The sequence below is a fragment of the Acanthaster planci genome, linkage group LG02 (genome assembly GCF_054643075.1).
Source record: "Acanthaster planci isolate LZ-2023a linkage group LG02, COTS_SCS, whole genome shotgun sequence".
NCBI classification, from domain to species: Eukaryota; Metazoa; Echinodermata; class Asteroidea; order Valvatida; family Acanthasteridae; genus Acanthaster; species Acanthaster planci.
Genome location: NC_141778.1, coordinates 11,894,303 through 11,920,584, shown reverse-complemented (window position 1 = coordinate 11,920,584; position 26,282 = coordinate 11,894,303). Strand labels below are relative to the sequence as shown.

Sequence of the window (26,282 nt, the reverse complement as noted above, 5' to 3'; positions counted from 1 at the left end):
CAATTTTCTTCAGGCAAACTTAAATTCTCAATTCAGATTGGTCGATCTACGGCAATAAACAGTGTGATACATGTATATAACTGTATCGCATGGTTCACGTCAAACCCCACTATAATGCACTCTTCTAACTCAACGCATTGCGGTATATTTACGCTAAAAGCAAAACGCACAACTGCAAAATCTACTTTAAATTCACAGGTGGCACATTTGAGAGCATAGGCCCCTATAGCATCTTAACTGCATGAAGTGATGCTTTACATCACACGTAGTGATGCTGTACCGTGCATTTCGACTGTTGCTGCATTAATGTTTGGGCAAAATCATACCGCACACGTATATTTTCAGTGCTGATTTTGTACAGGTCATCACAACCTGCTTACTTTTATAGGCAATTAAGGTCCCCTAAGTAGGGTTAGTGGAAAAAGTTTTTTTCTGAGGTCGGGAGCCAAAAAAGAGTTGGTCGGAAATGAGAACCACAGAATTTAAAAAGGGTGCCCTTACAAATAACCGGTCAAACTTATATCAAAACGTTTCTTCAAAATACCTCTCCAAGATCACTTCAAACACAAAACAGAAAAACAGTTGAAAATTTATAAACCTCCCTATCCAGACCTGGTCTGAGTACACTAGCTTGGACCCTATCTCCATTTAACACTAGAACACAATCTGGTATACAAAGGTTCAACCAAATTGACAAAAGTGGGTTTAATAGGGAAAAATGAATGGCCTGACAAAAACGTCAGATTTCACCCTCAAAATGGGAAAAAAAACACCATTAGATATGCCTCAAGGTACAATTAGTTTGAGGATTACACAGGAGGAGCTTACTGGTAGCTTTACTTAAAATGTGGATGAAAAGTGCCATTTCCTGTAAAATTCCAAGAGCTACCGAAGTAGGGCACATACAGGGTACCAAAGTCGTGACCCAACTTGACCTCACACATCATTATGTTGCGAATGTGCTTCCCTTGTGCTAATGACTGTCCTCTGACGTGTATAGTGACTGATCGCACATAAGTAGCTGACCTTGTAACTGAGTGGCCAACACCTACATAACCTACTCTGCATGTGATCACCCATTAGATACACTGCACATGTTAAGAAGCAGTTGCTGGCTAAAGGGCAGCCAGGAAGCACAGTCTTTACATAATGATATGTGAGGTCATGTTGGGTCCAGTCTTATGTGCCATTTGAACATAACACCAATGGCAACATGCGCATTGGGAGCCTTCCAAATTTAATCTGACATTGCGTGTTTAAAGTATAACTCTACATGTAAGTGCCTCTGCTCTAACATAATCTTTAAACTTTACTTGTACCTCAGGAGGCACACGTGTACAGGTAGATCTAGTATTTCTGGGGCTGTTTTGAGTGTGAAATCTAATGCTTTTGTTGGGCCATCAATTACAGTCATTCTCCTAGTTCCGGATTGTGAAAATTATTCCATGTGATTGTGGCTCATCTAATTCACAACTCAAGTGGAATGGGATTAATAGTCCACCTTATGTGAAGGAAATACTACAGAAGCATTTCCCAATTAAAGCTTTCAATTTGGAAAGCTTTTACGAATGTGCTTCCTGTATTTTGGAAGATGCAGGATCACCGAAAGTGCCAATGCTGCTTTTCCTACACGTAGCTCTGGATCAATTTAAGCAGTTCCAAATTAGGTCAAAACTTGCATGCATAAGAAATGATGGCATGAGATTATCCATTTTCAGCCAGAACCACCCTAAAAGCAGATTTTCTGACAAAGCTACAATTCAGTTCATGTAACAGAATTCTAGTAATTTAAAAACAGAGAACTTGCATACATGTAAGTGTTTTTGAAAGTTTCAACTCAACAAGACGGATCAAAACTGATACTGTCCCCCATGAGCATCTGAAAGCTAAGCTTCATATATGTCGAATACGTGGGAAGCTACTGAAGTGGATTGCCAACTTTCTTCAGACGCGTAAACAAAGAGTGGTGTACAATGGATCTAGTTCTGATCGGGATTCTGTGGACTCCAGTGTACCCCAAGGTACAGTCCTCGGCTCCCTTTTATTTTTGCTTTATATCAACAATATAACAGATAACCTTCATATAGAAACATCAACAACAGGGCTGACTGCATCATACTTCAGGAAGATATGGATACACTCCATGAATGTGACACAACATGGCAAATGCAATTCAATATAAAGAAATGCTACATCATGCATATGGGAAAGAAAAGGAAGAAGATCTGCAAAACTTATAATCTAAATAATCATTCTTTGTTAATGGTGGATCGTCATCAGCATCTGGGAGTCTTTCTTTCTCACAAATTTAAATGGGATTATCCTTATGATTATATGCTCAAGAAGGCTAACCAGGTCCTAGGCATGTTGCGTAGGAACTTAAAGCAGTGCTTGAAAATGGCAAAAACAACTGCTTATTTAGCACTCGTTCATCCACACCTGGAGAACGTTTCAGTAGTATGTAATCCTTCAAGGTCAAATACACCAATAAGCTTCAGATGGTTCAATGATGTGCAGCACACTTTATTGACAACAACTTTAGTAGAGTGTGACCAATATGATCACAAACCTAGGGTGAGATACACTTCAACAGTGTCGTGAGGCTGCTAGATTGATCATGGTGAAACAAATATTTATTGGTACATAAATGGGTGCTATTCCGAAGTCTATTGTCAAGCATGCTTCTACAAGACGATGTAGAACAGCCACTGGAAATAGTTCTCAACTTGATTTGCCTTATAGCAGAACTGAAGCACAACCTGTAGGAATCCCTTTGTACCCAGAACTTGTAGAGATTGGAACAGGCTTCCTGATACAATAGTCTCAACAATTCCAATCGGGTCTTTTGGGAATCAGGTTCTTGAGTTTATCAGATCAATTAACTTTGTGCCACTCTTTCTTGGTTCCCCTGTGGCCATACATGGATTCAGAGAATCTGTTGCTATGTACCAAAGAAGAAGAAACAGGCAAAGACCAATAAACCGTTGACCAACTCAGACATACCTGGCCTTGACATCACATATAATTGATAATGTGCATGTAGTTGGATATACACATGCACACACATGTACATATATTTACATGCCCAATCCAGAAATAGGCAAACATGTACAGATGTACATGTACAGCATGTACATGTATGTTCAGTCTTCAGCAAATTTTCAAATACTGGAGACCTTAGAAGTCATTTTGGTTCAGAGGGCATTGAAAGAGTTCACATGACTGTACAGTATGAAAAAAGGAATAGCAGCATTGTAATCACACTTTGTTAATAATGTACCGCCGTTTCCTATTTTCGGCTATTTTGTGGCTCCTGTGATTTTTATAAACTGTCCAAACATATCAAAGTGTGAGTCAGAAATCTGGCATATTTCCTGTTTCTGTCTCAATGGCAAACAACTACAGTGCAATTCAACCAATTAGAATGCAGCTTTCATATGAGGGTGAAAGGAAAATAAAAAGAAAGAGTCAAGAGCCACCTTGTAATTGGTCAAGCTGTCTTACTGCTGACAAGGATGATCTTTCAATAGACATGACTGAGAGTTAGCACTTGCTGTAGTGTAAGTCTTGTGTGGTGTGGGTAAGCAAAAATCTCAGAAATTTCATCATTTAAATTTGCTATGAAAATGACAGTAAGGTAAACATACCCCCATCCAACAATTACATAAACGATCAGAAGAGCAAAACGTCAATTATACATTGTGCTAACATTGCTGTGTGTAAGGTTTGTAAAAATGTTTCAGTTCTGGAAGTATGAACCAACATGATTAAATTAAAACAGCATGAACAGATGACAGATAGGCCGAGGCCTACCCAGGATGCCCGGGATATAGCCTACATTATGGACCAGGCCTACACCATGTACACCACAATTTATGCCGTGGCTGTTGTTATGGTATTATGGTATAAAACATGAAACTTAGGCAAAAAAAAAAAAATGGTCCATCTGAACTCACGCACCAGTCATGCCAGTGGTTCCAAACCTTCCACCTTGACTACTCGGCCACAAGCATTCAGCGATCTTAGTAGGCCTAATTTTAAAATATATAAACCGTCGTGATGATCAGCTACGTCATCGCACTTGTGCAGTTCAGTGCCGTAACAATAGAAAATGGGAGATGCGATGGCTGCCATAACGATAGCCACTTCGTTCAGTCGTTTAATTTACATGTACGTGTTAAGCACACTAGTTGTAAGCCATCTTTGTAAAAAGAAATTATAAGTTTCCCAATTTTTAAAAATTAAGGTATACCTAAATCCTCTTTGAAACGTCCGAATATTGGGCAACCTGTAGCAAGTAACACACGTAGGCCTACTTCACGTCAACAAACGTAACGACGCAGACGAACTTTTTTAAAAGTTCAAAGATCGAGCGGGCAAACTACAAACTAGGCTACGGCTTACCTGCCGAATACGCTCCTTAAACGTCGGAAAATTGAACACCCCTCCAATGTCAATTTTCCTCTCTGGTTCATTGCCTTTTCTGCGGTCGTACACGAAGACAACCGAGTCTTCTTCGTCTAATGCTTTGGTTGCATTTGCTGCTCCTACAACCTGCTTCTTTGAGTTGGCCGCCATCTTTTCTTAAAACACGTTCCCGGATGATATCAATTACTGCCCGACTAATAGGCTCAGAGAGGACTGTTGCAAGTCTAAAATAAAAGGCAAGTACGGCGAAGGTTTTCCGCGCATCTCCCATGCATAGTACCGGGGGCCTACATAACTAATTTGAGGACAGTTGAGTCTCTATTTTTTTTAGGATCCATGCAAATTTCATGCCTCTTTCCATTTTAAATTAAAGCCTTAAACCCCATGCCCTAACAAAATCTCATTTTGGTCCGTTTACGTTTCGTTCATTTGTTTTCGAATTAGTAACTTATAACACACAATCAAACACAAGTCCGAACTGTTCAGTGGCGTTTTTCGTGTTCAAAATGAAAAATCCGAGGGAAAAGACGAAGGTTAGTGTACATGTACACTTCGTTCATTCGTTTATCGATTTGAAAACGAAAATCTAAACAACAAAAAAAGTCGTTTGCAGTTTTAAAATCGAAAAATAAAAATTGAAAAAGGTACGTTTCTCGTGTTTCGATTTGAAAACAAAACATTTTTTAAAATACGGAAAAGTCGTTTTTCGTCTTTTATTCAAAACGAAAAACAATAATTACGTTCCTTTTTGTTTTCCATTGTGAAAATGAACAACAGCGTAATCTATTGATCAACTTTTTGAAGAATGAAAAACAGTTCCACAGTAAATTTTGTAAAGTAAGAAACGTCTGGTGTAACCATAGAGAAATAGTGTAACCCGGCCACCAAATTAAACATAGTTGATCTAATTCTAAAGGAATACAAGGGATTCGTTGGTTCAAAGAAGGATCAACCTAGAAGGAAATTTCTCGCATTCCTAAAGGCAGCTTAAATTTCCTTTTGAGAAGTGCTCAGAGACATCCGTGACGTCACGGTCTCCCTGCTGTACAAACCATGCCATCTTTGGTCAACCGGGAGATTACTTTAAGTTTTCGTTTTCAACATGAAAAACAAGAAACGACTTCTTCGTCTTTTTCCTCATTTTTCATTTTCAAATCTAAAAACGGAAAACGGCTTGTTTTGTGTTTCTTGATTTTCGTTTTCAAATCGAAAAACGAATGAACGCGGAAAAGTACATACATTGTATACGGACCCTCTGTACATCACACACCCCTTTATTTTCCTTTTGCCACGCCTCGGCCTCCTGAAAGTCCAAATCCCTGGTACTAAAAAACTTGCCCTGTTATATAAATGCATTTGACGGCAACCAACGCAGAACGCCCACCATGATTTCGCTGGTACCATGTACACAATATTTTCAAATACATTGTGGATAGGGTCATCAGCTATCCACGAGTAAATCTCTCGATAATTTTTTCTGTCGTCGGAGTGCAATGGAAGACTTAATGAATGATGGAAATTCTGCCCCAGAGGTGGATCCAGCTGCCGAATTTCTTGCCCGAGAGCAAGATGAACTTGCAGGGTTGGAAGACGATAACTTCGTCAGTGGGGATCCGGCGCCAGCAACAGACCCAGTCGTACAATCGGGTGGGTACCGGGTTAATCATCTGATCGTGCATCTAACGTTGGAAAAAATGGGGGCGAACTTCATTTCAAGATGTAATTGTCATTGTGTTAAAAATGACTTATAATTGTCAACTCGCCCCAGGATACCATGATCGAGAAAGTGGCACAACTGGCCTATCGCCATTTTTTGAGTTATTAGCCACGCCCCTAGGCAATCTCATATTTTGTACGTTCATGAACTTGATGAAGTTTTGTTTGTCTCAGATTCTGCGTCATGTCATCAGGTCATGGACTAGGCCCCTGGGCCCTACCCCCAGAACTGTGGGGTCCGACGTCCGCCATGTCCGCCCTGTCCGCCTTGCCCCCACAAACCCCACTGTAAACAGTCCTTTTTTGTTATGACATTTAACAGCGCACAAACAGGGATTTTGTGGTGGTTGTGTACCAATACCCAATAGAAATGCTGCTCCGTTCCCCCAAGACCTTTGTTCTATTGAGTATTGTAATGTAACTTACTAGCTCTACTGACACGTTAAGAGTATTTACTATTACTATTTCTTTTTTTTTTTTCAAATTTTGGACTGGATCGGTCATACTAACGTGGAACATTACATATAGTAAAGTGACAGCGGTTCATAATAATAGCAAAGACTCACTTAAAATACCTTTATCACCACCTACTACTACTTCCTGAACAGTAAAGAACTATTCCGTAAACCTTATGGATGGTTCTGCACGCTATGGCGTTTTGAAAGCTGCCCAGTAATCGTACCATTGCCAAACATGTCAGATGAAACCTTCGTTTGTGCTTTCTGAAGCAAACCTTCCCCTTAAGACCCATAATAATAGCTAACCTACATGGAACTACATGTACCAGGCCTGATTGTATTTTGTAGTGTTTAACCTATATTATTGGCCACAGGGTTCTCCCAATGATTTCTCAAAACTGTGGGGGGATTTCCATTGTGGTTTACCAACATTTTGCGAAGCCATGGACGTGGGGTTTGGGGCCCCGCCCAAGGGTCCCGAAAAAGTTTGGACTTTAGGGACCCCAATGGAAATAAGCCTGTGTAATTTGGCTTTCTTGGGTTATCCCAGAATGAATCAACCGTATCTTGTTTTCTCTGTGTACGATTGTTGCTTAGTTGATTGATTTCTGAATAAAATAATAATGAAAAGATGCTCTCCGCTACATTTTAGAGCATTTCCTGGGCTTTTCAAGTACCTTTTCTCAGAAAAAAACATAGGAGATTCAATAAGTTTTTTTAAATTTTGGATATCAGTATTTTAACAAATGACCAATTTTCCTTTCTAGACTACTAATTATAGGCACAAAAGGAGTCATTTCAAGTTTCAGACATGCAACAACATGTAGTGGCTGTATTAATCAACGATTTAAACACCTGTTTATTCAGTTTTAGTTTTAATACATGCTTCAACCTTTGGTTTTTGCTGATCAGACCTTCCTTCGCCAGCGCCTTCCATGCACTTGCTGCCGGTGGCTGCTTCGTCTGCCTTTGGGTTTCCGTCAGTGCAGACTGCTGATGTTACATGTATTTGATTGAGTTTCTGCCATTGTGCGCAAGACAAAACGTGGTGAAATGACAATGAGAAATATTGTCCCCGTCGTAGATGCCATTGATACCGTTACACGGGGCTACGGCTGCCGCCATGAAAAAAAACGCGTGTGGGGTCGATGTTGTAAGTTCTGCGAATGGTGTAGTATAAAATTTTAACCTTCGTAAATGCAGCCCCACTAGCGTATTGAGCACACGGCACAGAGAAAACACTTATGCGCGCGGGTGCATGTACGACGTCCATGACGGAAGTTCAGATTTCATGCGACACTGGCCACTAGGAACGTTTGGTGCCTTGTACATATACGGTATGCAGTGTGGCCGCCAACATGTGGTACACAGTGCTTGTACATACATGTAGGCTATCTATAGTATGTACATGTACACGAAAAAATGTAGGACGATTAACTGCTTTTTCATCTAGATTTTCCAGACATGCAATCTGCATTGTGTGAGATAATTCTGAGCCATACTGTCATAATTATATTGTGCGTATCGGGGATGAAAAAATGGGTATCGGCCCGGTTTTTTGCATATCGGGCAGAAATAATTGCGTATCGGGCCAGATACGCAAAATTGTACATGGGGAGAACCCTGCTGGCCAAAAAATGAGGTTATTTCTACTATCCTTACCTCTCATCCCTTGACAATCCGCACACATCTGCATTCTCTGTGGCTGTATGTCATGTGACAAAAACAGGCGCAGCGTATTCGCGTAGCAAACGTTTATGTTGCCATAATTCCGACTACTCCCGCTAAGATTATTTGTAGAGACATCTGGGAAATCTCTGGTCTGGGACCCACACTAATCACATGTCGGCTCGACCATTTGCAATAAATAAATCCCTGAATTACATGGGAAAACAGACACTCTTATTAGTCTCACAACTTTTCCACCATATCTTTGCAAAATATTATCACTCCCTGAAGTACATATTTCTCAAACATTTTAAACGTGTGTAAACAGCTAGCTTGATAACGCAGGGTGTATCGCGTGCCCTGACATTGCTGCCCCCCCCCTTGCAAAATGGTCAAGCTGATATGTGATTAGTGGGGCTCCCTGACCACAGATTTCCCAGACATCTCTATACTTAATCTTAGTGGAAGTAGTCAGAATTATGGGGACAGGTATCCAGAGCAACACTTGTTACGTGAATTAGCTGCGCCTGTTTTTGTCACATGACGTACGGCCACAGAGTATGCAGATGTGTGCGGATCGTCGAGGGATGAGAGATAAAGATTGTACCAAAAAAACATATTTTTTGGCCAATAATGTAGGTTAAATGCTGCAAAATACAATCATGCCCAGTAGTTCCATATACGTTAGCTATTATCATGAGGTCCTCACGGGAAGATTTGCTTCAGAAAGCGCAAACGGAGGTTTCATCTGGTACAATTACTGGGCACCTTTTAAAATGCCATAGCATGTGGAACCATCAAAAAGGTGGAGTGCAGTAAGGCCTACGGAGTAGTACCTTACTGATCAGGAAGGAGCTACCTTTTGGCTTTCTTAAAAACCTAAGGCAAACTTGTGGGGCTTCAGTGATATTTCCAACTTCAAAATCTGACCGTTTTCGCTCGACACACGCATGACACTTGAACTTTTTGACGCCTCCTCTCATTTAAATACGCATGCCTGGATTTGCAGGTGCAAAAACTCTATGGAGGAATGTGGTCCTTTCATGAAACACACAGGAAAGGCCTATATGTAGTCCGGGCACAAGACATGTTGACCATGATGTTTGGGAGTGCTACCAACGTCGTTCCTGGTCAACGTGTCAACACTGCCACTTCAAGCAGTACCTACATGTACATCCTGTTTACCTAGATAAAAACAGGTCAAAACCATGCTGATTTTACAAATATGGTGCAAATGAGGTTCCATATACTTGTGTATCGGTTACAGCCGTAGTCAACCATTTGGTTGTGGCTTGTCTTCATAAGTACACATGTGAGCCTCACGACTCTCGAATGCCGATAGGAAAGTATGTGCACCATTTTTGTACAATCAGCATGGTTTTGATCTGCATTTTTTCTTGGTACACAGGACGTAAGTGTGTAAGCCTGCTCACAGAGAATTGTCTTGCTGAACCTAGCAGTATTTCTATGTGTACGCACCAACCAAAGAATCCACACTAATTATCATGACGAACCTACAGCAGAAAATGCCCTTTTTTTTCTGTGAAGTTCATGAGATCGCAGTGGGTGGCTAACCCCAGAGTTCTACATATGCAGCCAGAAATGAGACGGCCGAATCCACACGGTCTTCCGTGTAGCACCGCTACTCTGCTGCAGAACTGAGCATGCGCATTAACGAGCAGAAGTTCACATATCCGCGTACGCGTAGAACAGAACAGAACTGACTCACGTATAGCACTGTGTAGCAGCGGGTTTGTGCAGAAGTCAATGGTGTAGCACTTTTTTGCTACACGCCCTAGCCCCTTCCTTTTTCATTTTCCCGTGTAGCACTGTGTAGCACTGGGTTTGTGCACAAGTCTATGGTGTAGCACTTTTTTGGTACACGCCGCGGCCCCTTCCTTTTTCATGTTCCCGTGTAGCACTGTGTAGCAGCGGGTTTGTGCACAAGTCTATGGTGTAGCACTTTTTTGCTACACGCCGAGGCCCCTTCCTTTTCCATTTTCCTGTGTAGCACTGTGTAGCAACGGGTTTGTGCACAAGTCTATGGTGTAGCACTTTTTTGCTACACGCCGTGGCCTCTTACTTTTTCATTTTCCCATGTAGCACTGTGTAGCATTAGTGTGCACTTGAAGGTCTGGTTCTTAGAACATCCGATCGGCTGTGCCTATATCCTATTGCATATCACCGGACTAAACATTCTGTGTAGCATGTAGCAGTGCTACACACACAGGTTCTGTCTTCTTCAGTCTCATTTCTGGCTGGGTATACCACGGTAGGTTGATTGCAGAATACCCCACCACTCGTATGATCTTCCTTGTAGCCATTGCGCATCAGTGGTACATGCAGCCATGTTGCCATTTTTCAGTCTGGTTCTGTGCTTATGCTATTGTAGCAACGTATTCAGGGTAGGAATTCATGTGTGAACATGCAGTGCAGTTAACTGCATGGACATGCATCATCATCACGGATATGACATATAAGGTGAAACACATTTTTACACAATGGTCGGCCGATCATCATTAAAAAAAAAGAACACATTTGTGTTTTATTGAAAACTACAGCTTTCTGGATGGATTAACTGAGGCTGTTATTTACTTTTGAGTAAAATATCCACGGATTATTCAGCAGTCCCATTTTTGTGATTTTACCAGTGGTGTAACCAACCTTCTTTGACACAGATATAGGCAGCACTTCAAGTTTATTTATGATGTCACTTATAGGAGGCGTACTTGGTAATTGGTGATGACATATGATGTTCAAGTTCATTTGCAATCAGTGTATTTTTTTTTTTGCTTTTAGGAGGCTTACTTGGTGATGACTTAGGAAGTTTTGAAGCAGCTCCTGTCATGGTAAGTTGCCTCCTGGAAATCTTCGAGATGAAACTACTCTTACCTTGCTGTTCTACAATTTCAGCCAGGGTTTGAAAAAAAAAAAATTAAAAAAATGTGTCGCTTACCATGTTTACTGTGTTCACCTGTAGAGAAGTAAATTGATAACGTATGCATTGATGGTGAAATGATTCCGTCTTTATCAGCAGGATGGAAGTGAGGCTCAACTTAATGGTCCATCTGACACCTACACATCAATCTCACAGGCAGACAGGCTCGCTAACGAACCGGAGAAGATCAGGAAATGGAGAGAAGAACAGAAAGAAATGTTGGAAAAGAAAGGTGAAGACAACGTCCCAGGTTTAGTCTTATATATATAAGTCACAAACCACAAATTCCACAAATTTATACCAAAAACATTCCAGGAAATTTGACACTTGAAGTTTAACAGTTGGCTGTTGGGGTTAACTGAGACATTTATTTCCAAAGCAAATCACGGAATCTTGACCAGATTTCTTGGAAATTTCCATGTTGAAACTGCAGTGAATAACTTCATATTTAAACATGAGCATTGCTTTTACTCCTTCAGATGCCGAAGCGGAGAAATTACAGAATGAGTGGAAAGAGATTGCCAAGAAAGAAGTTGTTGAATGGAATGCACGACAAGCTGAACAGTTCACCAAGACCCAATCTTCCAACAGGTGGGTAAACGTTGGTACCATGTTGGAGCAAACGCACATCTTAGATCCTGTGGAAAATGTGCACATTCCTATGGGGAGAAGTTCCCTTACAGCAAAATGGCACTTTACGACATTCCTTCTAGTATTAAAGGGTTGTTGTGAGTGCTTCTTGAAAAGCCTTGGTGGTGATTCATAACAAGTGCTTGTAAATCCTGGATCACCTTATTGAAAGCAGAATCGGTCATCGACAGGTGTCTCTCGTGTCAGTTGTTTGATTTTGCCAGTGCAGAATCTAGTCATGTAGAGATGCCAGTTGGTTGGGCTTTGCTATTGCTTATTACCTACTGTGGTTATTAACCATGACCAGTCATCAGATGCACCATACCAGTGACACGTTCCAGTCACATGTGCATTGCCAAAGGGAAAATATTTAAAAGAAACAAGGACTGTTTTTACGGTGGGCTTTTATTTAAAGTGTTTCACATGTACCTTTGATTTTTTTAAAATAGCATTCAGGGTTATTACGTAGAAAAGTTGCATTGAATCTGATGAATCCTATCCCAGAAAGCATTCTAAAACTTATTTTGAACATCACGCATGTCCACATAGGTGCTTATACAGAGTAGGATCTTTCAATCACTTGATAAACAGCGAAGAGCGAAAGCCAGTGTTCGACACTTTGTATGCAGTGGATTTTTTATTCTGTGAACATTTCAATGTGGCTTGTGGATTTCGTCTTATTGGGAGTCAACCATACTATTTTGCTCTAGCTGTGAAAATGAAAAAGATGTTTGGGCAGGCCAATGCTGCTTTTCATTGTAAACCCAGCAGGGGTTTGTTTTCCATGTCTGTACTCCAACCTTAATTGAAAGACAAATGTGCCATCTTTTCAAGAAAATCTGCCTGGGGAAAGTCATGTTGTGCAGAAGCTGACAAATTTCTGCTCGTCACAACTTGATCACCTGCCCCAATTGATGAACTGAAAATTGAAAATGAATTGACTAGCACTTTATAGATGATCCACAGAGTGGCAAAAGTATGTGGCTTAAAACAAAGTCACCTGCCTGTAGATCGAGGTTGTACACACACCGATTGTTAATGTGAATCCTTTTCCCCAGGGCTGCTGAGAAAGCATTCATCGAGGAGCGAGATGAGGTCACCCCCGGCCAGGAATGGGAACGGATTGCTCGCCTGTGTGACTTTAACCCAAAGAACAACAAGAACTGTAAAGATGTCACGCGACTCCGGTCCATACTGCTCCATCTCAAGCAAACAGGAATGGCCAAATAAAATGGTCAAAAGGGGAGGGGGGGAAATGTTTTAGAATTGTGAGTCATAAATGTATAGTAGTCACACACACAAATTCCATTTCCTGGGGCACTTCAGTTTTTTTCTACCCACCTTTTTTCTATTAGAGCCTTAAAAAAAGTTCATCATTCGCAATGCCAAACCTGAAGGGATGGGGAATTTGTAGTTTAGGATAGGACCAAGTTTCCGTCTTGGTTCGGCCGCACACACTCTGAGCATGGCAAGCGTTATGTCACAAGCGTTGGGAATTTTTGTAAGGTTATCAAGTCAAAATTACGACCAAGGCTTTGCCAGGTGCAAAGATGATCATAAGTTTTGAATGTTTTGATGTTTGTTGCATGCATGGAAAATGGAGATTTTACATTGACCTGGTTTTGTTGCATGTACTCCAAGAGAAGATTTCTTCAACGTTTTGTTAAGATATCTGACATGACATCTGACATGTCACACGTGTCGCTGATGTGTTTTGGTCTTAGGTTTCAGATGTCATTTTATCATTTGGCAGTTTTATTCTAGAAGGAAAAACTTACAAACGAAAGCTTAGAAGGAGAAACATAGAAAAGAAAGCAGTCACAGAGTTGTCTTCAATTTGACATATCTTTCCTTTGGAGAAATGAAAATTCCTCCAGTGCCACCATCTGTCCCCTCATGCCCTCCCAAGAAGTCATGATGTGTACCATTCCAGTACGGTAGACCAATAATTTGTCTATGATAGTGTGGACCTGAATGTGTTGTATGTGTTTGATAGCTGAAAAGGAGTCCATGTATCTTTAGGTGAAGGAAGATGGAAGAACACGTTTGTGCCAGATTTAGTAACAGGTTGACAGAATGGGCTTTGTGTTTGATAGTCGGGAAATATTGAGAGGAAATTGGACACCATTTGTGTAATTTGAAATTTGTAGTGTAGGATATTACTTTAAATTGTCAGTTGAGTTACTTATGAGAGAAGTTAGCAAGACCCCACATGTACATGTTTTTCTCACCCGAGTAGTCTCAGGGGAGGAGACAGTGCGAGTGGAACTGATATCACAGCCAGATGCTGTATCTTCTTGTTGGGTCTCACAGGAACTGTAACCAAGTTCATTCTGAGACAAGCAGGCTAAGGTCATGATAATTGAAAGGTCATACTGCCAAAATAGACATCACTTCTCAGACTGCAGTACGTAGAGGAATTTTAAGAGGATCCCCAGCTCTGAAAAAGAGAAGTGAATGGGAAATGATGTACAGAATTGTTTGGTTTGACTTGCAGTTCCAGTTTTGGTACAACTGTTCTTATCAACATGCTTAAATACTGTTGTCTTCAATTTTTGGAGAGCCACCAAATAATTCTCTGCCCCAGTCGATTTTTTAAAAATTATTTGCATTGGAAATAGAACACTGTAGTTGAGGTTGGACCTCTCTCATCCAAAGAGGGCACATTTCATGTCCTTGGTTAGGAGTCACCTTCTCATTGCTTTTACAATATTGTGCTGTGTGTTCACTTTGAAATATAAGCAAGTTCTGGCCATGAAACTATGCTTTACTGTTTTAGCATGTGTAAGATCCTAGTATCCATCCTTTTGTTTTCCCCATTGTAACTGTAACAAATTAGCATACACCTTAAGTTAGCTTGGCCGTTACTGATATGTGTACTTGACCAACATTTTGAAATCCAGTCTCTCAAAACTTAACATTCAATGTTGGAGTTTGTTTTCCGCAATCTATATGTTGTGCTTTCCATTACAGTTGATTCACAACAGTGCGCCTCCAAGAGTTTGTAACACGTTGGCCAAATTGTTATGTACGAAATCTTTCGACCCTACGCGCATTTGGAAAGGGTCAACAGATTTCGTGCGTTGTGATTGGTGAACGCGTTGCAAACTCTTGGAGGCGCACTATTGTGAATCGCCCGCATTGGTTCTGAAACTGTTGATTATATCATCTGTGAAATTATCATGAAATAATAAATGAATTTGTACAGATGCCGGCTATTCATGTAGTGTTACAGCTTCACTAAATTCATAACTCAGCCTTGTAGTGTCTACTGCAGTAATATACCCCCTTGTGTTTTGATTGGTAATCATATTTTTGTGATATTGTATAACAATGTATGGATACTTGTTTAGTATTAAATGCTCCATGAATATTATTCCAGGAAATGATTGTAATGTTTCATCATCTGCGCTGGTATTTCAAGTTTGTTGTGAGTCTACCCTTGATTACTGGTTGACCGGGAAAAAAAAACCCAACTGGTACAAGTTATACGTGCAAGATGAAATGTACTGTTTCAAGCAAAACAGGCTTGTGTGGAGGCCTTGCCCATTCCTGCATGGAATATTGAATATCTTTGAATTTCTAGGCAACTCAAGGGTTTTGAAAAAGCATTCTTAGATGCTTGGTTATGAGGCAGAAAGGATTGAATGAAAACGATTTCCCAAAGCAGTTCTCCTTTTATGTTGACTACGTGTTGAGAGAACTGTGTGTACAAGTGCCAACTTTGGAACGAAAATGGCTGCTTATGTCTCCAGGACAGTACATATCCATGTATGTAGCCGTTCGTGTGCTAGTTGTCCATGTGTATTGACGCATTATCCACCATTTTGGTTCCAACAATTGCAACTCTATCCGCCCCGAGCAGAAATGCATCCCCAATCGGTGAAAAGAAAGACAGGTGGCTACAAGCTGATTCTGACGCGCGTTCTGCGTATACGCAAAGACCAAGTGTACTCGGCGTGCTCCGCGTTAAACGCGCATATATTCTTGCGCGCTTATGTCTGTGGGTGAGCTCGAGTACCAAAAAAAAAAAAAAAAAACACCCTCTTTTGTTCCGCCAGGAGCCTGCGGATAATGTTGCAGGCTTTCAAATAGGCCAAAGTTGCCTTGGTGGACCGAATCCCAATTTGCTATTAGAGCATTTTGTGGTACGCGGACTCCATGGTTTGTGAAAAAGGTAGATTTAGTCTACCAGCAGGACGGCCAGCTTGTCTCTCAGAAAGTATCGGACCAAACGGGGACCTCCAAATCGCTCTATTTCTCAACTTTCCAAATGGCCATGGACAAAGATCCAATAGCGATGCTGAATGGGTCTCGTGACTGTTTGGTTTGAGGGTGATCGTTTTGGAAGGGTGGTACATATGTCTTCAATTTCAGCGGTTAAGCCACTGAAGATTGAAAGGAGAATGAAAGATAATAAGGTAATTAGCTTTAATTTGATATGTGTTTTGAACACCCGAGAAATTTTTGAGTATTTTTTCCGATTTTTTGTAGGGGGGGGGGTATTTATCACTGTTATGGCAGCCAGCCTTTTCACTGCTAATCTGAAACTGCGAACAGCTCGCATTGCGCTGTTTGCTTTAAGTAGCGCCCTCTATAGTTTCATCATTGAACGATGAACGGAAAAATGGCGGCGCCCACTAGAGTGAAAAAGTTTCGGTGAATGAAGAATTAAGTTGGTTTGCTCACAGGTGGTACACTTTCTTAGAAATGGAAGATGATGTGCAGTCGCTTGATGAAATCAGAGCAGAAAAACAAGTTGAACTTCATCTTTGCAAAGGAAAGATACTTGTATGGGATGCGGATGGTTTGTATTTTTCACGTTTTATTCTTACTCATGCATCGTATTCGTAGGCCTATCAATGATATCATGCAGCTGCATGCAGACATATTCAGCTCAGTGTTGGTCTATAACATGACACTGCCATGACTGCTTGAGTAATCTGTTTCTGTTATTGCATCTTGAAGGTTTTTGAGGAGAGTTGGAGCTGGCAAGTGACATGTTTATGTTTTGAGATACAGTAATGCTTTCAAATCAAGTAAAGACCATGGCCATTCAAACATGAAGGCAATGACCTACCCCCAGAACTGTGGGGTACGACGTCTGCCCCGCTCCCATGAACCCCACAGGAAGTGAGCCTTTTTCGCCATAGGCTCTGCATGATGTTTAACAGGGCACAAACAGGGTTTTTATTCTAGGTTTGTACCCATAGAAATGCTGCTCTATTTTCTCCAAGAGTTCTATGTAACATGGCGGTTAGCTGCGGTGTGCTGGGGGTCACTGTACTGACACACCGCAGGGCCCCTCATTATTTATGCCCAAATTGCAGGAACGACAGGCAACAGCCATTGGGTGCCAGTGCACGTGAATGAGCTTTCGCACCGTGAATGCTTTCTTTTGGGGCTGCACGTGGATGCAGACAAAGATCGCTGCCTTTCCACATCCATGTGCGGCCTCAACAGAAAGTGTTCATGGTGCAACAGCACGCTCGTATGCACTGGCACCCAACTGCTGTTGCCTGTCGTTCCTGCAATTCGGGCATAAATAATGAGGAGCCCTGTGGTTGGTCAATGTGACCCCCAGTGCACTGCATGTGCAACCAACTGTCATTTCAACCAGCGTGGCTTAGAATTACACACGCACTAAGGAAAGTGGCTGCAGCCAGTTTCCATGTCTTGTGTATCGATTGCAGCCATAGTCAACCATTTGGTTGCGGCTCGTCTTCGCAAGTACACTTGTGAACCGCATGACTCTCGGGCACAGATCGGGAAATATTTGCACCTTTTTAGGGAAAACGGCATGGTTTGGCCAGGTGTTTTCTTGGTACTCAGAACAAAGTTATGTAAGCTATCTTACATAGAGCTCTTGGGAGAAATGGAGCAGCATTTCTATGGGTACAAAACTAGAATAAAATCCCTGTTCTTGCCCTGTTAAACGTCATGCAGAGCCTATGGCGAAAAAGGCTCATTTTCTGTGGGGTTCGTGGGAGTGGGACCCCACAGTTCTGGGGATAGGCAACGACCATGGCACTGATTAATTTTTGAGGCTTTACTGGCCTAATGTTATGTTAAGTGCAGGAACATTCAGTGATAAAAGCAAACTTCAGTCATTTCTTAGGTATTTAATTCCAAATTATGAAATCATTTTTAAAACATTAAGGATGTGGCGATACAGTGTCTACAGTGATCATAAACTAGTTATACAATGTCATAGGCCTAACATTGTGATGGTATACGTGTAGCTGCCAGGTCCCTTATTTTGCCACTTACTGTAAAAACCAATCAGACTTGACAAAAGGTAGCGAAATTAGGGACCTGGCGACAATACCGTCCTTGTTACGTTATAATTTTAGTTGAGCATATGAGCTTAAGATCCGGTCCTTGCTCTATGGTATAAGCATCAGTTTTCAAATGTGAATACAATATATGCATGAACAGATGTGAAATTGCTGAGGCAGACTCATCACATCGTGGGTTCCTTGGTGGGTTCGCTACCACGGTCACCAAGGCAGAATGCTCAGCTGGGTCTTCCTTTACAGCTAATGCCAGAGGAGGCTGCTGTGCTTATTGAGTATGGTGAGTCTGATATGCCATGATTTGTGTTCAGTGAACCTCCAGATCCTTCTAAATAAATGAACCAGGAAATTTTGCAGAATTTGAAAGATTGAATATTTTGGATCACCCAGGGAAGATCCTGACCAAAAAGGAGACTGGACTGAAGATGTTAAGGTGTCTTTGTAACCTGTAAAGTACTGCAAAGATTTCTTTTTTTTTTCCTGTCTGCAGATGTTGCAAAGATGGTGAATGTGAAAATAAGAGATCCGTCAGCTGACGACGTCACATCATTTGAAGAGGCAAGACAGAAAAGCTTCCTTGAACAGGTACAGAACTAATAAATCAAAGTTCTACAAGAATAGTTTTGGCCCAACAGCCCAAATCATTGTCTTGAAATTAAATCTCCTCACTGAATGCAGTAAGTGTTTGATGATTCTGAGTAACGCTTTTTTGGTTTTCATTTCTTTACAGCAAGCAATGTGGGATACAGTAAATGCCAAAAAGAAGCAAGACTTTGCCAACATCATTGCTCTTGGAAGAACCACTAAGAAACATCGACGGGCGGAGCGAGCCAAGAAGCAGAAAAGGGGAAAAGCTTCCTCTTCAGTGGAATCAAGAGGCGATAGCACTGTGAGATGTGCCAGTGATTCATATAAATTACTTGAGGAAGACGGAGCAACAAGGAAGAGGAGGAAGATTCAAGATGATGTCAGTGTCGTGGCAGAAGTGGAAAACCAGGAAGGGTCCTCAGCTCCTAGCTTAGCTACGTGTTATGCTGAGCAAGCTGAAGATGTCACCAGTGAAAATGCAGAGAGTACTCGTAGTAGACTGGAAAGCTTCTTGAGTAACATGGAATCTAGTCAGTTATCTCCAGCTGATTGTGCAAGGACTAATGACAGTGATGCTGATAAGAACATCCGCAGAGATGTGGAGACTGTCAAGTTGGATGCAGTTAAAGGTGGACTGCGAGAAATCAAGCCTTTCCTTGAGGTGGATTCAAATGTTGCTGATAACAGTACTGTGGGTCATATTCAAAAGGATGTACATGTAGATGAGGTCAAAGAAGAAGAAAAACCTAGCACTGTTACAGATGGATCACCAAAGGCAAGATTGACAATATCACAGCAAAGCATGGAGGATGATTTTTGTAGTGACTTGCCGCCATCTGAGCAGCAATGCGGAACAAGTGGTCCCCCGGGGGTTGTGTCCGACCCCGGCCCAAACACGGCGACAGACACATCAGGCCCGGCACCTGCTCCGCTCTCAAGTCCTGAACATAGACCTGATGATGGAGATGTGTTCAAGAAACCGCCTGACCCTCGCCCCTGTTCTGGCTACCTTGTTCACATCGTCACAGGCAAGGATCTCGTCAATTACAGTTACAATAGCGCAGTTTATATTTTGTAATCTTCATGTTTAAACGAATGTTTCTGCCTTATGATGTGCTTTATACAGCCTCACCTTCCACTCCAAGGGAGGAGGTGACAGAGTGGATGTACCCAACGTCACAGCAGGAGCTGTTGAAATACAGAGTCTTCCGAGATCTCTGGGAGATGGGCTACTATCTCACGTCAGGTTGCAAATTCGGTGGCGACTTTCTGGTGTACCCAGGTAAACATTGCCGATAAATAAGTCAGGGAGCATTGTAAAACGCAGGAAACCTTTGCAGGGGCACGACTTCATACAGCAATGTGAAGACCCAAAATCAGTGTGAAATAACCTTTCTCTTTTCGTCCTCACTCAAGGTGGCCCTTTGGACTTTCTTGAAACAGTATACATGTGCTTTGCAAATCGGTTGGAGACTTTAGGAAGGCTTGTTTTCCAACAAGAAAAATGCATTTCTCTCCAATAATAAATTTTACCCTGTGCAGTTTTTGTGGCGAGTCCACTGGAGCTAATTAACGTGTTAAATTTTTTTTTTCGTCTAAATGCAACAACTACTTATCATATCCTACCCCTGTACATGTTGAAAAACCTGGTTGAGTCACTTTACAGCCAGGGCCTCCCCTAGCCAAAAAAATAAAAAAAATCTAGCCAGCCTCCAGCCAACTCCCATAGGACTGTGTGCTAAGTGGCCCTTGTGTACAATCTAATGGATTATTTACAAAACAGTGCCTGGGGTAGACAGTGGAATGTTTCTTATCAGTGACAGCTGTCTGGAACTTGTCAGAGGCCTCTTTCAGCTGTCTTTGGAGTGTTATTTTGGTTGGGGGGTGTTGTGGTGGTGGTGTGGCTTGGCTGGTAGTGGCGAGGCCCCCCTCAAATCGGGATAGCTTGGGAAAACGCCCCCCCCAACGGTACTGTGATGTACTTTTGGTGGTTTTTAAGAGCTGTAGAGGCTAGGGGACAACCACTGAAGCATTTATATACCTTTAGGACAGACTCAGGGCTCTGCAACCCTGAGAAATGATACAGACTCACCTGGCGAGGCCGCTCCAGAGACCGCGTTAAACAAACTTCATACCGCGTCCCAGGTTTATAAAGCATAGCTTTCCATGGTCTCATCCCAAGTGATTGGTCCACTCTGCAAGTCCTCAATGCTTACCCATAGTTCAAATACTTCTGTGCAAACTTCAAAGTGTTCAATGTCGGCGCCCTCTATCATCCTAGAATAAGAGCCACCTACACCTATGTTGCACCTGTCCCTGTTACCTTATACATGTACTGTATATGTAGTTGGATTTAATCCCACAGGTGATCCGTTGCTGTATCACTCCTACTTCATTGCTGTCTGTGTGCCTCATGACAAGACTATCTCCCCATTGGAGCTGATTACATATGGCCGACTCGGCACGAATGTTAAGAAGACGGTGATATTGTGCTCTGTTGACGAGAGGGATGAGTTAGTCTACACATCTCTGAAGTGGACTGGACTGAGCTGATAGTAAGCCTGAACTTGGGGGAAGAGGGCGGAGTCGAAAGCAGTGGGGGGGGATTTCCAAAATTGGGATTGCTTTAGTTTTGCAGTGTAAACTCATACTGCTGTGTTAAACAAGGCAGTAGGTACTAGGTAGCTCAACTGATTTTCAATAGAAGAGTTTGCAATCGATAGGATGGAAGCTGTCAGGTTATTTTCATATACGAGCAGGTACATGAAGGTGTGAACACAGTACAGTTTCTTGAATAAAAACTCCATGGAGCAGAATGTTGTCCTTTCAGTTTATATTACCAGCACTGGAGCTAGTTAGTAAGATTTACAGCATTATAAAACGTCAACTGCCTCCAGTCAAAGCCATGCTTGAATTCACACCCCCCAAATATTCCAATGTTTGTAAATGCGTAATATGTGGTTCCAGACGTCATGGGTTTCAAAACTGAAATTGTAATGATTTCAAAAGCAACTTTGTTTTTAGAATAAAGCTCAATTTACATTCATTACACTAGCTATCGTCAGACTTGTACTTGATGTTCGTGTATTTGTCACAAGATTCACTCCAAATGTCATCAAAATGCAAATGTATGGTACCGAATTGTGGACTGAGGAAAGTCAATTGAAAAAATGCTGGATGAAATTCTCAGCTGGAAGATAGTAATGGGAATGTTTCTGACGAAGGAAGAAATTTAGGAAAATGGCAAGGAACAATTGGAAGAAAGACCCAAATATATGGGCATATCCAATGAAATTACCATATGTTAAGAATTGGCGTTATGAATTAGAACAGTGTGCATATTGTGAGTAGCAAAATGCAGTTCTGTGAAATTTCTTGTACACTCACAACTAGTGAAAGGTATCCCAAAGGTACATATGAAGTTATACTGTCACTTGGCCAATAGCAAGGAAGGAAAACACCTGTCTCAGTTTGGAAAGTCTTATTCCCACAAGTCTTACAGTTACAAAAATTTTACCATTAAAACTTTGGACCGCAACTTGGTTATTTTAAATTTAAATTACAATCAAATACATCTTGATTTGGTCTTATCAAAAAACTTTACAATGTCACTTTATAGTTACATGTATTTACATTTACAAAAGTGGAATGCATATTTCAGTTCAATTCCCAAATCTCTGAATACAGCATTAGTCATTTACAAAACTATGTGCAAGTACTTAAATTACGAAAATTTACCCCCAAAAAAGATTGACTAAAACTGAATTATTACTGAGATTTACATTTATAAGAGAAAATAGACAAGGCTATAAATCTTAAAATTTATTGGAGCTGCATTGGTATCTACACAGAATTGCTTCAGATATTGACATGACCTGCTCTTGTTTTGTGTTTGCCCAATTAACTGATCACTTTAGCTTTGCCTGACAAAAGTTGGCTTAATGACAATTTTTGTTGACACACATCCCATGGTCTGTGTGGCAAATGCAACAAGACCATAAGTGCAAAAGCACTTGAAACATTCTTGATCGGGCTTAAAGTTAGCACCAACAAGTGCAGCCCGACATTTTCTCAAAATGTGACAGATTGTCAAGCAGTAGGCAATGACAGAAAACTTTACTGCCTATCAGCCCACACGATAGAAAGCGATCGGATTTGGTATGGAAGTTCAAATCTGTTTCAAGGGTAGCTTTCCAACCGTGCTAATCTCCTCAAACTCCTCTTGCTCTTACCACTCCCAACACTGTTCCTCTTCTTGGCAGAATTCTTCTCTCGGAAGGCAGGGCAGACAGAACTCACATGGAACTCACAACGGCAGTTGGTGCAGAAGTCATAGCCACAACGCATGCATTGAGCTCGCTGACCGTTCATGAGTAATTTTGCGGGTGACTGGCAGGCGTCTTTGGCACACTTGGTTAAGGATTCGTCGGCTAGGAGAGATTCTGAGGCCTGATTTGGAGAAAAATCATACCATTTTTAAATACTATGGTTGTCAAAACGCACATACATGTATATGTAACAACATGGCGTCTGCCACAAGATTTTAGCCAGAAGGGTTTAACCATTGTTTCAAGCATTGAGAAAATGGACTGTTTTTATAATTGTTATAATCTCTTGTAATTTGAAATGTTTGGTATATGTTCCCTCAATTATCAAGGCCTTTAGGGTATAAAAAAGTTTGATTAAGTTTGATTCTCAACGACTACACAAACCTGACGGAACTTGTCATGGTTACTCAGTCTCGGAGCTGGTGTACTTGAGGCTTGAGGCTCACCGAGTCGTTGAACTTCCCCAAGTGGTGTGGCTGCACTGACTGTATCACGCAGGAAAGGCTGCTTTGGGTAGTTCTCCTGTTGGAGTATAAATCAGGTTATAAAATTAAACCAAAAATGTTACGAGGTTCTCTAGACCCATAGTATCCATGCTATCAGCAGTCTTCATTGTCAGGATGTCTTGTATCTGTCACATCCTAACTATGCTTAAATGCTGCCACATAATGGAAGAAATTCCAATATTTTTTCATTAACATCACCGCCCACCCTGATTTTTTATGCCCACCCCCAATTCCTTTCATATGCATTTAGTTTTAAGTGTGTTTTGACTTCCAAAAAGTTCTCATCAAATTACCAGGCACAGTCACATTTATGTCACGCGAAAGGAATGTAGCAAAATGTTTTTGCAGAACTTAAAACTAGCTACTGATGTGTGATTCATGCCTATAGCTGACATGCTATAATGATGCCATACGTCGTGTAGAACTCAGGAACCATGATCGTTTGATGTGAGATCAATACAACACTCTTGGGTGCAAAGAAAGCAAATTAATACATGTATAAGTATAAATTCAACAACAACAACCCCCTGATAAAAGCAAAAAAACGCTTCCCTGCTGATAGTCCAAGGGGCCCTCCAACCATGGAGGAAGGAAGATGTAAACTGGACGTTTGGAAGCTTTGCAGATCAGATGTTACATAGTCGTAATCACTTAACATGGAGGGTAATAATAGCATATCTGATGCTGATCTGTGAGGCTACCTCTCTGACCAGGCCCTAGCTTCACTACAGGGACTTTTCCTTACTGGGACCTCGCAAAACAGCTATAGATGACGATGCGGAAGGGCATTCTTCCAACGTTTTCAGGGTTGTAGCTATGCTGGCCGGCACTGGGGATGCAAATGAAGCTTGCTGGCCATACTACATTATTAGAATTTTTTAGCATTGAGAGAGAAAATGGGCTTGTGTTTTTTTTTTTATATTGTCCAAAACAGCTGGCACCAAAAAGTTCTCAGCTACAGCTCTGAACATTATTAATATAACTCTATGGAGAGGGCCCTATTTAAGGGTCTTGGCACCCCCTTACTTTCAGGCCTGTTTATCAATGGGATTTTCTCAACTGTGCCCTCGAATGGGAGCCAAAGAATCCAGGGAGTGACCCGGGTCATGTTTCTACACAGTCCTATGATTTCTTTGGCCAAACAAACTTCTTTTATGCTCCCAGCCCAACGGAAAATGAGTGCATATCGGATTCCATTATGATTAAAAGGACACCGTGCCACCTTGCAGTGCACACATTTGAGAGCTGCAAGGGCCCCTATAGTATGGACCTTAACCAAAGGAGTCTCGTATCTGGAGATCCCCTTATTAATCTCGATGATAAATGAATGGGGCCCCAGCAGGTTGGTTCCTGTTGTGAAGGCGGGGCTTGGTCAGAAAGGTAGACTGGCAGACCCCTATCTCTGATGATGTACATTCAAAACTGGATGGTTCAAGAGAAATCGTTTACCTTGACATCTTTTGTCGGCTTAGGTGTCTCAAGGAGAAAACATTTTTTCCTCAATGCAGCCATGGGGCTAAATTTGACAATGTTCCTCCACTCTTGACAAACACTGCTGAATCTGGAGAGAACATACGTATTCAAAAAGATAATATGATTAAATAAAGTGAAATAAATTTTACCTCAAAAGGTTCTACAAGTGGTACGCCTGACACCTTAATTTATTTTAAGGTTTAAATTCAGCCATTCTTAAATCCTGCATGGTTTGATTTAAAGAGGAAACAATGTCTGTACACTTTTATTGATTTAGTTTTTGCAGTTTTTCAGATCTTTTTAACTCTAATTTACATATTGTTCAAGAGTCATGATTCAATTTTTGAATTTTTTTCATGCATCAACTTGTGATCAACATCAGACAACCTAACAATAAAAAAACTTAGAAAGCAAACAAAACGAAACAAAAAAAAAATAAAAACAAACCAAAACGAAAAACAGTAAGCCAATAGGCCTAATTCAAAAATTTGATGCTTTGGGCCTGAAAGATCTGACAATGTACCTTACAATATCCCCATCACTGAGTTCTCTTGTGATCTTATTCAGCAAGGCTGGTTCATGATGTTTCAACTCTGTTATAATGTCCAGCTTCTCCAACCCCATTTTACAAGGTCGTCCAGCATGTTCGACGAGCATTCCTGGTGATCCATAGCCAGAGTCTTCATCGGCCATAGCCTCCTTATAAAACTTACTCAGACTGTTTGAACTGACTGCTGGTGTACCGTAAACTTCATCCCGAGGAACAATTCGTGTGAACTCAACAACAGGTGTTGCGTAAGATATCTCTTCTGACATGTCTGAGGATGCCCTGACTTTCTTTGGACTTCTCCTACATATAGGGGTTTCTCTAGGGAAATCCAAGTGGTGTGCTGAGTTCGAACTTATCAGTGGCAGTGCTGAAGAAATCTTCTCTTCCTTGTTATGATCCTCAGGCTCAGCCATTTCCACTGAGATAAACTATTTTAGGCTTAGGCCCATACGTGGAGCAAAGGCGAACACCAGCAGTAAGTCGTTGTGCACTAGTTAAAAACCAAACGAAAATTGTGCATTTTGGGCAGAATAGAGCTCTTCTTTAGTCCCTTAGCTCTTTGTTAAATACGAAAATGAGAGAAAATTCAATTAACACTAGATCGATCACTTGATCAAATTTCAATTGTGAGGAAATCGGTGAAAATTCGAAAGACGACGCGGTATGTTTTCCTCGGGATGATTTTTAAGAATTCGCGCGTGTA

General features: G+C 41.3%; 4 protein-coding genes across 5 annotated transcripts in view; 2 read left to right on the top strand and 2 right to left on the bottom strand.

Moving 5' to 3' along the window:
• The window catches only part of LOC110978240 (structural maintenance of chromosomes flexible hinge domain-containing protein 1-like), a 30,646-nt gene extending 26,020 nt beyond the window's left edge, over positions 1 to 4,626 (bottom strand). Inside the window, exon 1 of the mRNA XM_022233058.2 lies at positions 4,405 to 4,626. Coding sequence (XP_022088750.2) covers positions 4,405 to 4,578 — 174 coding nt within the window. The 5' untranslated portion in view covers positions 4,579 to 4,626. The remainder of the gene's footprint in view (positions 1 to 4,404) is intronic.
• A 1,216-nt stretch (positions 4,627 to 5,842) lies between these two features.
• On the top strand, positions 5,843 to 15,228 carry LOC110978292 (clathrin light chain B-like). Of its 2 annotated transcripts, none has more exons than XM_022233185.2 (5): positions 5,843 to 6,075; positions 11,070 to 11,119; positions 11,308 to 11,440; positions 11,688 to 11,799; positions 12,897 to 15,228. In XM_022233185.2, the coding sequence occupies exons 1-5, from the start codon at positions 5,922 to 5,924 to the stop codon at positions 13,066 to 13,068; spliced, it is 621 nt and encodes a 206-aa protein (XP_022088877.1). In that variant the 5' UTR covers positions 5,843 to 5,921; the 3' UTR covers positions 13,069 to 15,228. The 2 variants fall into 2 exon arrangements, with proteins under 2 accessions (XP_022088877.1, XP_022088876.1); XM_022233184.2 differs by having other exon boundaries at positions 5,844 to 6,075; positions 11,305 to 11,440.
• A 1,214-nt stretch (positions 15,229 to 16,442) lies between these two features.
• Positions 16,443 to 23,629, top strand: LOC110978280 (tRNA-splicing endonuclease subunit Sen34-like). The gene is made up of 7 exons (XM_087132747.1): positions 16,443 to 16,645; positions 18,277 to 18,414; positions 18,625 to 18,719; positions 18,865 to 19,750; positions 19,849 to 20,004; positions 21,088 to 21,277; positions 22,985 to 23,629. The coding sequence occupies exons 1-6, from the start codon at positions 16,549 to 16,551 to the stop codon at positions 21,273 to 21,275; spliced, it is 1,560 nt and encodes a 519-aa protein (XP_086988873.1). The 5' UTR covers positions 16,443 to 16,548; the 3' UTR covers positions 21,276 to 21,277; positions 22,985 to 23,629.
• Positions 21,414 to 26,281, bottom strand: LOC110978245 (F-box only protein 43-like). The gene is made up of 4 exons (XM_022233064.2): positions 25,553 to 26,281; positions 25,006 to 25,117; positions 23,435 to 23,572; positions 21,414 to 23,171 (listed from the first exon to the last, which is right to left on the bottom strand). The coding sequence occupies exons 1-4, from the start codon at positions 25,990 to 25,992 to the stop codon at positions 22,902 to 22,904; spliced, it is 960 nt and encodes a 319-aa protein (XP_022088756.2). The 5' UTR covers positions 25,993 to 26,281; the 3' UTR covers positions 21,414 to 22,901.
• Position 26,282: the final 1 nt, after the last annotated feature.